This window comes from Limanda limanda, chromosome 7, assembly GCF_963576545.1.
Source record: "Limanda limanda chromosome 7, fLimLim1.1, whole genome shotgun sequence".
Classification (NCBI taxonomy): Eukaryota; Metazoa; Chordata; class Actinopteri; order Pleuronectiformes; family Pleuronectidae; genus Limanda; species Limanda limanda.
Window position 1 is genome coordinate 16625704 of NC_083642.1, and position 15720 is coordinate 16641423.

The 15720-nt window shown below is 41.6% G+C and overlaps 3 protein-coding genes across 3 annotated transcripts; all 3 read left to right on the top strand.

Annotated features, from left to right (window-relative positions):
* Positions 1-4682: 4682 nt before the first annotated feature.
* On the top strand, positions 4683-7169 carry LOC133005036 (nicotinamide/nicotinic acid mononucleotide adenylyltransferase 1-like). Its single transcript, XM_061074625.1, has 4 exons — positions 4683-4797; positions 5255-5438; positions 6413-6498; positions 6733-7169. The coding sequence occupies exons 1-4, from the start codon at positions 4683-4685 to the stop codon at positions 7167-7169; spliced, it is 822 nt and encodes a 273-aa protein (XP_060930608.1).
* An 889-nt stretch (positions 7170-8058) lies between these two features.
* Positions 8059-13288, top strand: nmnat1 (nicotinamide nucleotide adenylyltransferase 1). The gene is made up of 5 exons (XM_061074500.1): positions 8059-8112; positions 8444-8566; positions 9582-9765; positions 10559-10680; positions 11725-13288. Exons 2-5 carry the CDS (start codon positions 8452-8454, stop codon positions 12123-12125), a joined length of 822 nt encoding a protein of 273 aa, XP_060930483.1. The 5' UTR covers positions 8059-8112; positions 8444-8451; the 3' UTR covers positions 12126-13288.
* On the top strand, positions 13009-15560 carry rbp7a (retinol binding protein 7a, cellular). The gene is given in 6 exon segments (XM_061074626.1): positions 13009-13027; positions 14494-14595; positions 14598-14687; positions 14972-15150; positions 15273-15374; positions 15501-15560. Coding segments are annotated over 6 exon segments (552 nt in total).
* Positions 15561-15720: the final 160 nt, after the last annotated feature.

The following is a 15720-nucleotide window of genomic DNA, read 5'->3' on the forward strand; positions in this document are numbered from 1 at the left end:
CCTAAAAGTTGTTTGACTTTTTTTTGCTTAGATTTTTAAAAAGTTACAGAGAAATAGACACTGTACAATGTAAAAAAAACATTGAACACTGAAAAATAAGTGAGAGGATTTGCGAGGTGTCTGAGCCACTTATCTAATGTTAGCATGCTACTACCCACAAGGGTAACAACTCGCTAGCCGCATGATTGGCTTGTTGACCTGACAATCTCACTATAACGTCTCCGTTATTACCACAACCCCATGCGCCAGACTCCTCCGTCATCCGTTGGATCGTGTCAGTCAGCCATTATTGAAAAGAAGATACCTAAAAAATATCAAGTGTATGGACATTGTTAAGAGCGAAAATGGATCGTTTTGTAACTCGACCAAAAAACTCCACAAGCACAAGAGAGATATCCTCCGACTCAGAAACCACAGGTGAAAATGCAAGGGGCGGGGCGGCACCTGCTGCTGATGTAGCAACTAATAAGGGTAAGCGCAAACGAGAGAAGACCCGAAAATATACAGAAAATTATCTGAAGTTCGGATTTACCTCTAAGGAGACAGATGGAATTGAATTACCAATGTGTGTCATTCGCTCTACTGTGCTGTCAAATGAATGTATGAAGCCATCAAAGCTGCAGCGTCACTTGGAGACAACCCACAGCCACTTAAAAGACAAACCTGTTGAATACTTCCGAACAAGTATCAAATCCCTCCAAGGTCAACAGACATTGATGAGGAAATCAGCCAAAGTTGGTGAGCTAGCTTTGAAATGCTCTTATCAAGTTACTCTTCGGATTGCCCAGAAGAAACAGCCATACACACTTGGAGAGGATTTAATATTGCCTTCAGCAACTGACATGTGTAAAACACTGTATGGGAATGATATTGACATTAATAAACTGAAAACTATTCCACTGTCGGACACAACCATTGCTCGCCGTATTGATGAGATGGCATCTGATGTGAGGGAGCAACTGATAGAGAAGCTGAGGTTGGCAGATGCATTTGCATTACAATTAGATGAGTCAACAGATGTGGCCAAGGACGCCCAGCTTCTGGCGTTTGTGCGCTTTGTCGATCAAAAGGAAATGCAGGAGGAATTTTTGTTTTGTAAGTGCCTTCCTGAACGCACAACTAGTTCAGAAATATTCAAAGTGATCGATGTTTTTTTCAGAGAAAATAACATTCCATGGGCAAAATGTATTGCGCTGTGCACCGACGGTGCAAGAGCCATGGCTGGTATAAAAAGTGGACTAATCGCACTTGTCAGGGATGTGGCTCCGCAAGTGATTTGGACGCACTGCATGCTACACAGGGAAGCACTTGTTGCCAAAAACATGAGCACAGAATTGTCAGATGTCATGGACTCGGTCGTGAAAGTTGTCAATATAGTCAAGAAGAGTGCTATGCAAACGCGTCTCTTCTCTAATCTCTGTGCTGCTGAGGGAGAAGAACACACTGCGCTACTGTACCATTCTGAGGTTCGATGGCTATCACGTGGAACAGTGTTGTCACGTGTGTTGGAATTACGCAAATCTATTCGGGAGTTTTTACTTCTCCAAAAGCGCACAGAGCTGGCTGCACTTTTCAGTGACAATGTCTGGGTCACCAAACTTTCATATCTTGCTGACATTTTCGCTGAGCTGAACAAACTTAACAGTTCCATGCAAGGTCGCAATACACATGCCAATCAGCTGTATGACAGAATGGAAGGCTTTCTCAAAAAAATCAGAAGATGGAGGGAGCGCGTCAGGGAGGGAATATTTTCCATGTTTCCATCAATGGATGAGCTGGGAGATTCTGCTGTGCTCTCGCCTCCCGTAACGCGCAATTTTTGCGTACTTGGAGGCGCTCGAAGGACAATTTAGGAACTACTTTTCTGAGGCTGACTCCTGGCGCAGGGACAAGACATGGATACAGTTTCCATTCAGAGACAACGCAGCAGACGGCACACGCCTGACAGTGACAGAGGAGGATCAGCTCATCGAACTATCCACTGATAGTACGTTCAGAAACATTTACGAAACTAAACCACTCACCCAGTTCTGGATCTCTTGCCAGAAAGACTTTCCACAATTGGCAGCAAAAGCTATGCTGAGCCTTTTGCCCTTTGCAACAACTTATCTTTGTGAAAGTGGATTTTCCTCACTCACCTATCTGAAAAACAAATACAGGTCAAGGCTGCAGCCTGAGGCTGATACGACCCTCTGCCTGACAACCTAAATCCGTCCAAGGTTAGATAAGTTGTGTGCTACTCATCAGGGTCAGACATCTCACTAATCTGGGAGTATGTGTGCCATCCACAGATGGCTTGAGGACTCACCGTCCCTTCTATATGAATGTTAAAAAAAAAAACATAAATCTGTGAATTACTTTTAATAAGTTGTTATTAATTGTTAGCTTAGTTATGTATGCAAGATGTATGTTTATAAATGGCAGTGGCAATGCCACCCTGTACCTTGCACATGTTAAAAATAAAAATGTTAATGAATATATGAACCCGTGTCTTATTTGAATAGCTTAGTATTGAATGCACAATAACAGGGTAGCTATGTGTATAAATGGCACTAGGCCCAATATAATAAAAACACTATTTTATGCAATTTATATAGTAGGGGGTCCCTGCTCCATCTCGCCATCAGTTTGGGGGTCCTTGGCCTGAAAAACGTTGAAGACCCCTGGCCTAGATACCAGAAGGTGAAACCAAGGCTCGTCCAATCGCCTTTGCGAGCAAGACCTTCACTGTTTCATAAAAGAGGCATCCTGCTCATGGACTGGAAATTCCTAGCGCTCAAGTGAAGTGTTTGTGAAAAATTCTATGATTGGTTGAAGGGCATTCTTTGACAGTGTGGACCAACAATAACCCTGTAACAGATAGGTCTGTTGCCGTGGGTCCCTCATCAGGAAACCACCGGATAGCAGGTATGACTTTTAATGCTTGGTTTCATTTTCTGTCTTTGCAGGCATATAAACACATACATACACGCTGGCCTTCTCGCCAGCCGTCGTCTCCTCTGGAGTCCCTGTGTCCCAGCGCACTACCTCGGATAAAGGGGGGAGAGTCAATAGTTGACTCTCTCCCTGGTCCCAATCCCAGAATCCCATCCTCACTCTCTCTCTCCTGCAGCCGACGCTGATCACACCCCACTACCACAAACCCATTAATAATGACAAGACAAAAACTTCATGCATGTGAACAGTGTTGTGTAGCCAGGCTGTCTACACCTAATATCAAACATTTCACAAGCATATCACATTATGGTCTAAAGTGGCCTTAAGTAAAAACCTTTTTTATAGGTCAGTGATCAATAGGACGATCTTTTGGCAGATGCTGAGGGAACAGGGGAGGTAGGAGTGCTGGATGTTTTCCGCTACAGGGTTCATTGCCTCCAGTGAGACGACTCTAAAGGCCAATTTATGCCTCTCCGTTTTTTCTATTACGGACAGATAAGACCGCCCTATCCGTCGTGAAACGCCCTCTCCGAGTGCTTCGGACAGCTTTTCGTACACGTCTGATTTTTCTAACTAACCGTCTTCATGTTGGAGACCCGACGGACCGCTCTTGGCTGTGATTGGTCCGCGAACGACATCATTTCCGTATGACGTCATTTCCGTATTTCCGGACCTCAAACTTCCTGTTTACTTGTAGCAACAAACACGAACACAACTATGATTCTACGATTAATGTGACGTGTGTGTTAAGCCAGCGGAGTTGTCCGGCTGACGGTGGCTCGTTAGAGCACTGAGGGCATGTGTGCACGGTCACATACGGTTATAACGAGCTTTCAAAACGGCGCTAGCAGGCTAGGCTAGCCACCATGCTAACTGCGGTGGTAACAGTGCAAGAACCCGCCGTCACGACTTTAATTCCACTTCTATCATGACACTGTTTCTATAATACCGTCAGGTTAGAAGCAAACACTGGATAGTAGTTGTTAGTGCCGGGAGTCCCTGCTGACTCTGTGTGGAAGCTGGGGGGGAGCTAGCTTCGGGTAGCTTCTAGCTACATGTAGCCTCAAGCAGATTCAAGCTGTGGAATCAGCAACACAGTTCGGAAACAAGACCGGGGAACCGCTGCGCTAAGAAACGATTACATCAGCATCTTGACACGCTGGGTGTCACTTTATTTAGTTCTGTTAGTTGCCATGGTTCAGTGTGTGGGAGGCAGGCTAACATGTAAAGAGAGACACGTGGACTTCTTCTTCCCAAATGGGGTAGGCTTCTCTGAGCTCGTCTTCTGTTGCGCCACCTATGGGTTTGGCGATGAATTTTTTCCGACGGACTGTGTCGGAGAAGTAAAAATCAAAAAGACTCTTTGCCCTCCGCTGAGACCTCTCCGAGAAACGGATACGTAGTAGTATATAAGAGCCTTAACAGTATGGCGGCAGCTGCCTCTGAACAGTGTGGCAACAAACGCAGCTACTTCAACTGTGTGGCATCAAAGGCAGCTGTCTCCAAACAGTGTGGCATCAAAGGCAGCTGTCTCCAAACAGTGTGGCATCAAAGGCAGCTGCCTCCAAACAGTGTAGCATCAAAGGCAGCTGCCTCCAAACAGTGTAGCATCAAAGGCAGCAGCCTCTGATGCCTTTGATTGATAACAGAGAAGCACAGCCGCTTTGTAATTATTTATTTTGTCACAGTTTGTTGACTCCTCAGTCTCTGTTGTCTTCGTCGTGTCTGCTGCTCCAGAATAAAGTATGGAGTCTCCCAGTGTAACCTCAGTGGTCCTGCTGGCCTGCGGCTCCTTCAACCCCATCACCAACATGCACCTGAGGATGTTTGAACTGGCTCGAGATCATCTGGAAGACACAGGTACATTCAAATAACAATAAGATCTTCTAAAGGAAATATTATATAAGTGTTTCTTTCTCCCTCACTTCTAAAAAAATCAAGATCTGCATATAGCGTGATTTTTAACTGCTATTTACTACATCCTGTGAAAGTACATGACATACTCTCAATCCAGTTTGCACTTTTCCTCAGAAATCAGTTGTGTAGTATTTGCGCAATCCTGCTTAAAAATAAGCCAATGAACAAACCAACAAACAGACAAGGGTGAACTCATAACCTCCTTGAGGGAGTTGCTTAACTGAAGTTAATTTAAAGATCCCTTTTAAGAATTTCAACAGCACGTCCCTGTTAATCTAGACAAACCACAGACTCTTGAAAAGGATTCCTGTTAAATAATCAAATATGTTCAGAGACCTCTTTCTATGAGTTTACCGCATCTACTGTGCTGTTCATACACTCTCCCTCCCTTGTGACTCAGGTCAGTACAAGGTCGTGAGCGGCATCATCTCTCCTGTGGGCGATGGCTATAAGAAGAAGGGTTTGATCGAGTCCTCCCACCGTCGGGAAATGGCCAGATTGGCCACATTGAACTCTGACTGGATCACCCTAGATTCCTGGGAGAGCTTGCAGTCTGATTGGGTAGAGACGGTCGAGGTGATTCGGTAAGTTGACGATTATTTTTCTCTTGTTAGTGGCAGTGGCTGTGCTAGCTGCACTTGTTGTGTTTATCTCTTGTGTTGTTATTACAACTAGACTACAACAAGGTAATCTGCCAATGAGTGTACGGAGAACTGAGTTAAATGTTTATGTATATATATTTAATTATACAGAAATGAGAATCTCATATGTATGGTTGTATTATTAATTTATTAGCGCAAGGACGTGCACAGAAATTTTGGGGGCAAGGGCTCAATTGAGAAAAAAAGGGCCCTTCTCATAATTATTAATTTAAAAGAATGTTTTTAAACCAAAGTTGAATATAGTGGAAAATCTGTGACTTACTAAACAATTTATGTTTTTACCCTCACACTCACGCAATTTAAATTTACTCAACATTTCACACAGAGACAATGGTCTTCTTTGGTATACACTACGTTCATCACAAGTGCCGACAACAACAAAAGATACAAAGATACATATGGCTCTATTTCAATGTATAACATCCACAGTGGACCCGCTGATAAAAGGACAGGGTCTCAAGCCCCCTATGATGTCTATGTATGCATGTTTATTTTAATGCATAATAATGTATGTATGGATGTTTGGGGTGAAGAAAGGTTGACACTTGTGGTTGTGTTCTTTTGCCGTTTCCACTTCTTGAAAACTTCACTGCATAAAAAAATTCAAACTGTAAGACACCTTCTATAATTTTTGCTTTTCTGTTGCCTTTAGTCTCACAGGTTGTGGCTTCCTGCTGTAAAGAATGAACTTCATCACGGAAATAAAAAACATTAACTTGTGGAATTTATAATCACTACCATGACTAATTTGATACTGTACCTTGCATTGGAAAAAAGAAATCTGGGTTTAATCTTAGTCGTAATTAATCTTACACACTGAGCCTTTAACCATATAATAAAACAATATTTACGTGATATATCTGTTAAATCTTTTGTTTCTTGCTTTATTCACTCAGGCATCACCATGACAAACTGTTTGAGACACAGCAGAAATGCGATGAGACGGACACCTTTGAAGCTTCATCCCCTCAGAACAGGAGCTGTATGTCACGTGTGCCTATGCAAAGAATGGTGTAATGTATATGTTGTTCTTTCTGTTCTTTTTTTCACCCCTTTTTTAGGTAACAAGTCACTTTCTGAAACGTTCACTGCATTCAGTTTAACTTAATAACAGGAGTCAATGGTTTGAGTGTATGGATACTTCTTTTTCCCCCTTTGTTAAGTAAAAGTACATTCATAAATAGTGTTCTTATAAGCTGTTTTTCTCTACTCTCAGACGGCCCTCAGGTGATGTTGCTGTGTGGGGCTGACTTCCTGGAGTCCTTTGGGGTCCCCAATCTGTGGAAGCAGGAGCACATTGAGGAGATCTTGGGTGACTACGGTCTGGTTTGCATCACTCGCACTGGCTACGACCCGCACAAGTTCATCCACAAGTCGGACGTGCTGTGGAAGCATCGCAGAAACATCCACTTGGTCCACGAGTGGGTGACCAACGACATCTCCGCCACTCACATGCGTCGGGCGCTTCGTAGAGGTCAGAGCAGCGGGAACCTGTTGCCAGACGCCGTGGTGAGCTACATTCAACAGATCAACCTCTACAGTGCAGAGAGCGAGCAGAAATACGCAGATGATGTTCTTGCACCGCTTAAGAGAAACTCGGGGGATACACAAGCTGAGGGATTTACTGCTGCAGCTGCGGGAACAGAAGTGTGAGCTGTTTACACTGACGGCTGTAGGTCTACTGTCAACTGAAACAATATCAGTTTATTTATGTTTCCACCAGAGCCTACTCTACACAGTGCTCTATTCTTATGCTGCACTGAACTCCGCATCTCCTCCGTACTTTCTCCAGAGGAGATAGATGTGTGAACACAAATGTCCGAGTGAGATGTCCACAATACATTCTCCGCCTGACCTCCTAGTATTAAGTCTGTAAAAATCCAGGAGAAGTCATGTGTGAACACAGCAGGGGATCCTCTTCTCATTACATCAAACAAATTATTAATTGGTGCTGAAGATCAAGAAATTAAGGTGTGATTTCTATTCACTGTAAATAAAATAAACCTCTTTCTTTTCCACCTCGCAAGCTTTTCATTGCTGTTAAGATACTATTTCACTCCCAACAACCTCAGTGAAGGATTTGCCAAATCAACACCTTTTGGTTTTTGATTAAGATGCTTCTCGTTACGACAGTTAACTCAACTTTCGGGGTAATCATCAATAGCTGAATTAGCATACTGCAACTGACTATGACAGACTCACTGTCTTTTATAGTCTTGGACTGAGTGAATGTGAACATATTGCTCTTTGCTATTGCTTTACTAGTACAGCAAAACCTTCCGTACATTCACGATTTTGGGGAAATTAAGGAGGGATGAATGTAACAGATTGAAGAAGTGATGTGAAATAACTTCTGTAATTTTTATTTCTTTTGGTTAGTATTCTTTTATAATATGTATTAATTTCACCAAAATCCTTCACCAGCTTTAATGTTTCCATATGTATTGTGATTATTGTAATAGTTTGCATTTTTGTGCTCTTAATACTTAATAAATAATAATAAATAAATAATATCGAGCTCTTATTTTGAAGATTAGCGGATGTTCCCCGTTAGTTCCTGTCCTCTCTCAGACTGCGCTGTATTTGACTTCGGCAGGTATGTGTTCAAGACAGAGAGATTTTAAAGTGACATTGTTAAGTTGGATTATTGACTTAATATCAAATATCATTATAATATTGTTTGTTAAGGTGACTGTTAAGTTTTCTGTGGCCACCGGAAGTGCCTCTGCGAGCGGCCGCTACTACGATTTGAGCTTGAATATATGAGCTAATGTTCCCTGGCTAACGTGAATCTAGGTTTACAGCTAATATTTAAATAACGGGTTTTATCGATGTAAGTGTTTGTGATCCAATGAGAGAAGCAGAGCTGTTTTGCACCTGTGTGGTTTGTGACTCCACTGTTGTCTTCGTCGTGTCTGCTGCTCCAGAATAAAGTATGGAGTCTCCCAGTGTAACCTCGGTGGTCCTGCTGGCCTGCGGCTCCTTCAACCCCATCACCAACATGCACCTGAGGTTGTTTGAACTGGCTCGAGATCATCTGGAAGACACAGGTACCTTCAAATCACAGTTAGATCTTTTAGAGGAAATATTATACATGTTACTTTCTCTTTCACCTCTAAAAAGATCAAGCCCTGCAGATAGCGTGAGTTTTAAATGCTACAGTGGATATAAAAAGTCTACATACCCCTGTCAAAATGCAAGGTTTTTGTGATGTAAATAAAAAAGGAAATTCTTTTGTACCCTTCTCCTTACCGATACCTTTGAACAATGAGATCCCTCTGATGCTTTGGAAGCTCTCTGCAGACCATGACTCTTGCTGTAAAATGCAACTAAGAGAATGTCCGGAAAACCCTACTAGAACAGCTGAACTTCATTTGGGATTAATCAGTCACTGTAAATTATGGCAGGTGTGTACTGACTACTATTTAACACGAGTTTTAATGTGATTGGTTAATTTTGAATACAGCCACATCCCCCAGTTATAAGAGGGTGTGCACACTTATGCAACCAGGTTATTGTAATTTTTTTATTTTTTATTTTTCCGCCTAAAAGATTTCAGTTTGTTTTTCAACTGAATTGTTCACGTTATAGATCACATTAAAGGTTGAACTATTTCGGACAGTATTTATCTTTGTCTCATTTGTTTACATCACAAAACCCTGCATTTGAACAGGGGTGTGTAGACTTTTTATATCCACTGTATGTACTACATCCTGTGGAAGTACATGACATACTCTCAATCCAGTTTGCACTTTTCCTCAGAAATCAGTTGTGTAGTTTTTGCGTACTCCTGCTTAAAAATAAACCAATGAACAAACCAATTAACAGACAAGGATGAACTCATAACCTCCTTGAGGGAGTTGATTAACTGAAGTTAATTGAAAGATCACTTTTAAGAAATTCAACAGCACGACCCTGTTAATCTGGACAAACCACAGACTCTTGAAGATGATTCCTGTTAATTAATCAAATATGTTTAGAGACCTCTTTCTATGAGTTAACCGGACCTACTGTGCTGTTGCTTTTAATCAAGTGTTCATACACACTCCCTCCCTTGTGACTCAGGTCAGTACAAGGTCGTGAGCGGTATCATCTCTCCTGTGGGCGATGGCTATAAGAAGAAGGGTTTGATCGAGTCCTCCCACCGTCGGGAAATGGCCAGATTGGCCACAGAGAACTCAGACTGGATCACCCTAGATTCCTGGGAGAGCTTGCAGCCTGAGTGGGTAGAGACAGTCGAGGTGATTCGGTAAGTTGACGATTATTTTTCTCTTGTTTGTGTCAGTGGCTGTGCTAGGTGCAGGCAGCACTAGTTGTGATTTTCTTTTGTGTTGTTATTACAACTAGACTACAACAAGTTAATCTGCCAATGAGTGTAAGGAACTATCTGTCAGATATTTTTTTTTGTCCTTGATCAGAGTTTGTTTGCTTTCGGTTTTCTATTTCTGCCTCTTATTCCTCTTTGTCAGTGATGAAACCACAAATAAAATATTTTGTGGAATGATAAGAAGCTGGTCCAGTGCCATTTAGGAAATAGATCAAAGGTTTATATATATATATAATCTTTAGTCTCACAGCGTGTGACTTCCTGCTGTAAATAATTAACTTCATCAGGGAAATAAAAGACATGGACTGGTGGACATAATAATCATGAACATGAATCATCTGAGACTGCGCCTTTCAGTCCAAACAAGAAATGTGGGTTTGGTCTTAGTCATAATTTTATATTAATCATGTCAGGTGCTCATTTTAAATGGTCACTTGTCAAAAAAACTCAAAAGGTGTTTAGTTTTGGCTACTGTATAAATGTCGGCCTCTGCAGAGAGGAACGGCTCGTCAAGGGTAAAGGAAACAACAATTTGTACGATTTAGATAAAACACACTAATGAAAACATCACTAGGATTTTTATTTTAAAATAAATTTCTGCCAGTAGATCCCTTTCACCCAAATTACACACTGAACCTTAAACAAATCATGGAACCATTTTTAGGTGATAAATCTAGAAAAATCTGATGTTTTGTTTGATGCTGTATTCACTCAGGCATCATTATGAGAAACTGCTTGAGACACAGCAGAACTGCGATGAGACGGACACAGTCAAATGTACCAAAAAGAGACGAATAGAGAATCGTTATGAAGCTTCATCTCATCAGAAAAGGAGAGGTAGGTCATGTCAAGCATGGTTTAATGTTAATTTAGTTCTTTCTGTCCTATTCTTTCTGTCCTATTTTACACTTTTGACTTTACATTGAAAATGTCACACTTCTAACACTAATCTGGCCTGAGAAAATGGGGTGATAATGCATAATAATAATATAGAATATTACATACCCCTCTGAAGTCACCAACTAATATTTTGGGCTGTTTTGACTCAGTATTGATCATTTCATACACCCAACACTGATCTAGTCTGAGAAAAGAAGAGAATGTAAATCTCAGCAATTTATCAAATACACAACTTCCAAACAATGCATCCGCAATGAAACTTTCCCTAGAGATCTATCAAACTAACGGCCTTTTTAGACCTTTGACTCCTCTGTGTAAATGTCAGGTAAATAGTGCTGAAATAGCTGGGTATCCAATACATCAGATGGAGTCACTCATTCAGCTCTACAACATTAAATAATGAAGCTTAAATCAAAGTGTGAAAGGGAAAAATAGCTCAGGATTTATTTGAGCGTCCTCAAAATCGTCCTGAAAATATTAACAGATCAGATCCATCCCAAGGAAATGCGTCTTCAACTGCGTCAAATCAATCATTGATGACTCTAAACATTCATTAACAATAGGCAATAGGATCAGTTGTCATCATTAATAAGCACCAACAAACCAGATGATATAGTTTTTAAACAGTACATTGCCGTAGAGATGATTACGTCTGGAAGCGTCTCTCCTTCTCTTCCTGTCCCCTCACCTCAGTACAGCAGTGAAGTGAGGAGTACATATTTGCAATATAAGCTTCACCACGAGATGGTACACCATTAACCGTTAAAAAGAATAGAGCAATAAAGCCTTAAACCAATGTTAAAATTTAACAAATGTGAAAATAAATTCTTAATTTCTCTCTTTATCTCCTAATGATCTCACTGCTTCTATTATTTAATGCCCTCTTTCCCCTTAAAACTATGCTTTTTTCTTTCTTCCCCTTTGTTAAGAAAAGCTACATTCATATATAGTTTTCTGATAAGCTGTTTTCTCTACTCTCAGACGGCCCTCGGGTGATGTTGCTGTGTGGGGCTGACGTCCTGGAGTCCTTTGGGGTCCCCAATCTGTGGAAGCAGGAGCACATCGATGAGATATTGGGACGCTACGGTCTGGTCTGCATCACTCGCTCTGGCAACGACCCGCACAAGTTCATCCACAAGTCGGACGTGCTGTGGAAGCATCGCAGTAAGATCCACTTGGTCCACGAGTGGGTGACCAACGACATCTCTGCCACTCACATGCGTCGGGCGCTTCGTAGAGGTCAGAGCGTCAGGTACCTGTTGCCAGACGCCGTGGTGAGCTACATTCAACAGAACAACCTCTACAGTGCAGAGAGCGAGCAGAAAAACGCTGATGTGGTTCTTGCACCGCTTCAGAGATACTTGGAGGAGTCCTCGAGCTGAGGGATTTACTGCTCCAGCTGCAAAAACAGATGTGTGAACTGTTTACACTGAGGGCTGTAGGTCTACTGTGTTATTTAAGGTTCAACAAGTGCCTACTCTACAGTAGTCTTTTCTTATACTGCACATGTGTTTTTTATAGGATTTTCACTGATTTCTCTGATGTAGGGCTGCACTATATATCCGAAATCAATCTCAATTGCGAGATCAACGTGCGTGATAGACATATTGCAAAAGACGGCAAAAACTGCGATAAATGATGATCCATTCACCACGCATTCATGCTGTGCATGTCCATATATTTGGCCGATCAGACGGAGCCCTGCTGCCCTCGATGATAAATGAAAGACATTCAGGGGGTTTTCTGTCAGTGAACGATTGTCAGAAGAAGAGAATAGAGAGACAACCGCCTCTGCCTCCTCCAACTAAATTCTACTTTGTAATCTGTGTGATCACGTTTTTCCTGAATTAAATTCATCGCTATGACAATTGATTATATATAAAATAATTATGAAGCTTATTTATGGTATTTCCCAGACCCTGAGGGGCAAGTAACAGCACACATGCACGTACGCACACACACATACACGCACTTATATTGTGCAGCCATACTCTGAAGCTGCTTTAAGACATGCACTGAACTCCCTATCTCCTCAGTACTTTCTTCAGAGGAGGTAAATGTCCGAGTGAGACGCTTCGCGGTACTTTCTCTGCCTGACCCCGAAGTATAAGGTCCGTTGAAATCCAGGAGAAGTCGATGTGATGTGTGAATAATGTGTGAATGATATGTGAACCCTAACCCCACAGCAGGGGGTCCTCTGCTGGATATAAAAGGCAAACAGCAGGTGAAGTCCGTAGCCAATTCTCTGGATTTTACCCGGAGGTCATGTCTGAAAAAGGCTTGAGTGAGTGATTTAGCAACAGGGACACTTTTGTGTATACACGCAAGTAGATTGTGTGTTTGTGTGTGGACTTTGAGATCATGTAAATGTCATATAAATCTGCTCTGTCTTTAGTGGCATTTGGATTCACAAGAAGGAGCTTTTTTAAATACGACCAAGATCAAAACAAATGTGATCAATCAAATTTGTACTTGGTGCTGAATATCTTAAAATGAAGGTGTGATTTGTATTCACTGCAAATTAAATAAACCTCTTTGTTTTCAACCTCGCATGCTTTTCATTGCTGTAAGATAATATTTCACTCCCAACATCCTCAGTGAAGGAATTGCCAAATCAACACCTTTTGGTTCTTGATTAAGATGCTTCTCGTCACTAGAGTTAACTCTACTTTCCGGGTAATCATCAAGAGCTGAATTAGCAAACTGCAACTGACTATGAAAGACTCAATGTGAGAGCTGTGTTTAAATGAAACAATACCTGATTACATCACAGAATCCGAATTGGTGCCTAATTAATCAGGTATAAGATACGATCAAAAACCTGAACATTAAAAGGTCCAATGCAAAGTAACCAGGGTTAAGACTGTGGCTGAATCTCAGTCAAGTCATGATTTGATGTCTCTGTCATGTGCTGATGACTGAATCCATGCACATGTGGCGTCTTGTCTGGAAAACAGCCCAGACTAGTTTTTGCAAGTAACATTATGAGCACTGGACATGTTTGCTGCTGAGTGGAAGATAAGATATCTTGTGTGTTTGACAATGTGTGGATTTCCTGTCAAAGTGGAGATGTATCAAAACCTTCCCCACACATGAGGAAGTCACTGCCAATTTCCTTTCTTTTATTTTGTATGCAAAGGTTTTTTCATGTTCTCTCAGGTCATCTTCATAAAAACTGCAGGTGTATGTCCATGATTTACATTGAAGCCACAAGACAAGCAATTAAAAAGAGTTAAATAGACTGATAAAATAATAAGAAATAAAAGTAAGGTTAAAGAAAATAGTAAACATTAGATTTTATAAACTGCTGTGGCAGACAGGAAAGTCTTCAGCATTGATTTAGAAGAACGGGGAGTTGCACCTGCAGTTCTCTGTCAGCTTGTTCCACATGTGAAGCATAAAAACCTGAACGCTGCTTCTCCATGTTTAGTTGTGACTGGGTACAGGAAGCAGACCTGTCCCACATGACCTGAGGGGTCTGGATGATTCATAACAGTAGATCAGTATAGACCAGAAATGTATTTAGGCCCTAAACTAAACAGTGTTCAGTGATTTTTAGGTCAACAAAGTTTGTGGGCGTGTTTGTTCATCAATCAGTAACCTTAAACATAATTTCAGGGAACTGCCCAGTGGAACCAGTCAGACACGTCTGTCTTCCGACTCTCCACACCCTGGCACTGGTGTGATTCCCGCCCTCATCCTCACATGAGCGAATGAGATTTTAGGACACTCCTGTCTTTATCCCTGCAGGTCTCTCACAAAAGAGAATTGTCTCAGCCTCTTTTCAGAAGTATGTGAAAACATTGAAAAGGAGTTGATGATCACTTTTATTCACATGTACGTCTCAGGAGGAATTAAAGAGATCAACAAAATGCCTCCCAGCCTCTGTGGCACATGGGACGCCTTCAGCAATGTCAATTTTGAGGGCTACATGATTGCACTGGGTAAGATCTGAAATAATCTTATTTTATTTAAACATTATTCTCTGTATTGAAAGACTTAAGATATTTGTAGATAATTGTGCTGTGAAATGCATGGATGTACAACATTACAGAAGATTAAATACAGCCCTGGGTTTGAGAGGCGTTGATACTCTGGGAAAAACACATTTGTCTTTGTTGTTGTATCAGTGCTATTTATGAGGGAGACTAATATGCGTTGTTGCCTTTGAGTGAGTTTGTCAAGGAAGATTTGTTCATTCAGGCAAAACACCACTTTACTATTTCAGGCATCAGCCCTGGCTTAAGAAAGATTGCTCTGAAGCTGAAGCTGAGGAAGGTGATTGAGCAGCAGGGAGACCAGTTCATCATCAAAACCGTCAGCCCCCTCCGAACCTACACCCTCTCCTTCCGAGTGGGCCAGGAGTTAGAGGAGTTCACCAAGGGACTGGACGACAGACACATCAAGGTGAGGATGGACGGGACTAAATTATTGCAAATGTTTTGCAGATCTTGCAGTGTGTCTTCACTATTTCTGGGCTGCGGCAACTGGTTTGTGTTGTGCTTTAATCTCTGTCTCGCTCTGTGCAGTCACTGGTGACATGGGAGGGGAATAAACTGGTTTGTGAGCAGATCGGAGAGAAGAAGAACCGCGGCTGGACTCACTGGATTGAAGACAACAAGCTACATCTGGTAAGAATATGAACACAGGCAATTCTATATATTACACAAATCTAAATACTGAATAACTTACCCTGTTTACCCTGTGATTTTATGGCATTGCATTAATCCTATATTTCTGTGACCCTTTGCCCACAGGAGTTGTACTGTGAAGGAGAGGTTTGCAAGCAGGTTTTTAAGAAGAAGGTGTCGGAGTGAAGAAAACAGAGAGTTGTATTAGGTTATGAATGACATTGTGTGTCAGATCCACTGACCTACAACGAAAGAAACGCTTTAAAACTTCAGGTTGTGGTATTTTCTCTGTAATGAGACGTCGGTGCTTACTTCAGGCAGAATATAACCTCTCGGGGTGTGGATG

Excerpts from the sequence above, each read along its gene's own strand:
- LOC133005036 (XM_061074625.1), top strand. The coding sequence starts at position 4,683 with ATGGAGTCTCCCAGTGTAACCTCAGTGGTCCTGCTGGCCTGCGGCTCC. Across the intron at positions 4,798-5,254 it reads AGATCATCTGGAAGACACAG|GTCAGTACAAGGTCGTGAGC; the intron begins GTACATTCAAAT and ends CTTGTGACTCAG. Across the intron at positions 5,439-6,412 it reads GAGACGGTCGAGGTGATTCG|GCATCACCATGACAAACTGT; the intron begins GTAAGTTGACGA and ends TTATTCACTCAG.
- nmnat1 (XM_061074500.1), top strand. The coding sequence starts at position 8,452 with ATGGAGTCTCCCAGTGTAACCTCGGTGGTCCTGCTGGCCTGCGGCTCC. Across the intron at positions 8,567-9,581 it reads AGATCATCTGGAAGACACAG|GTCAGTACAAGGTCGTGAGC; the intron begins GTACCTTCAAAT and ends CTTGTGACTCAG. Across the intron at positions 9,766-10,558 it reads GAGACAGTCGAGGTGATTCG|GCATCATTATGAGAAACTGC; the intron begins GTAAGTTGACGA and ends GTATTCACTCAG.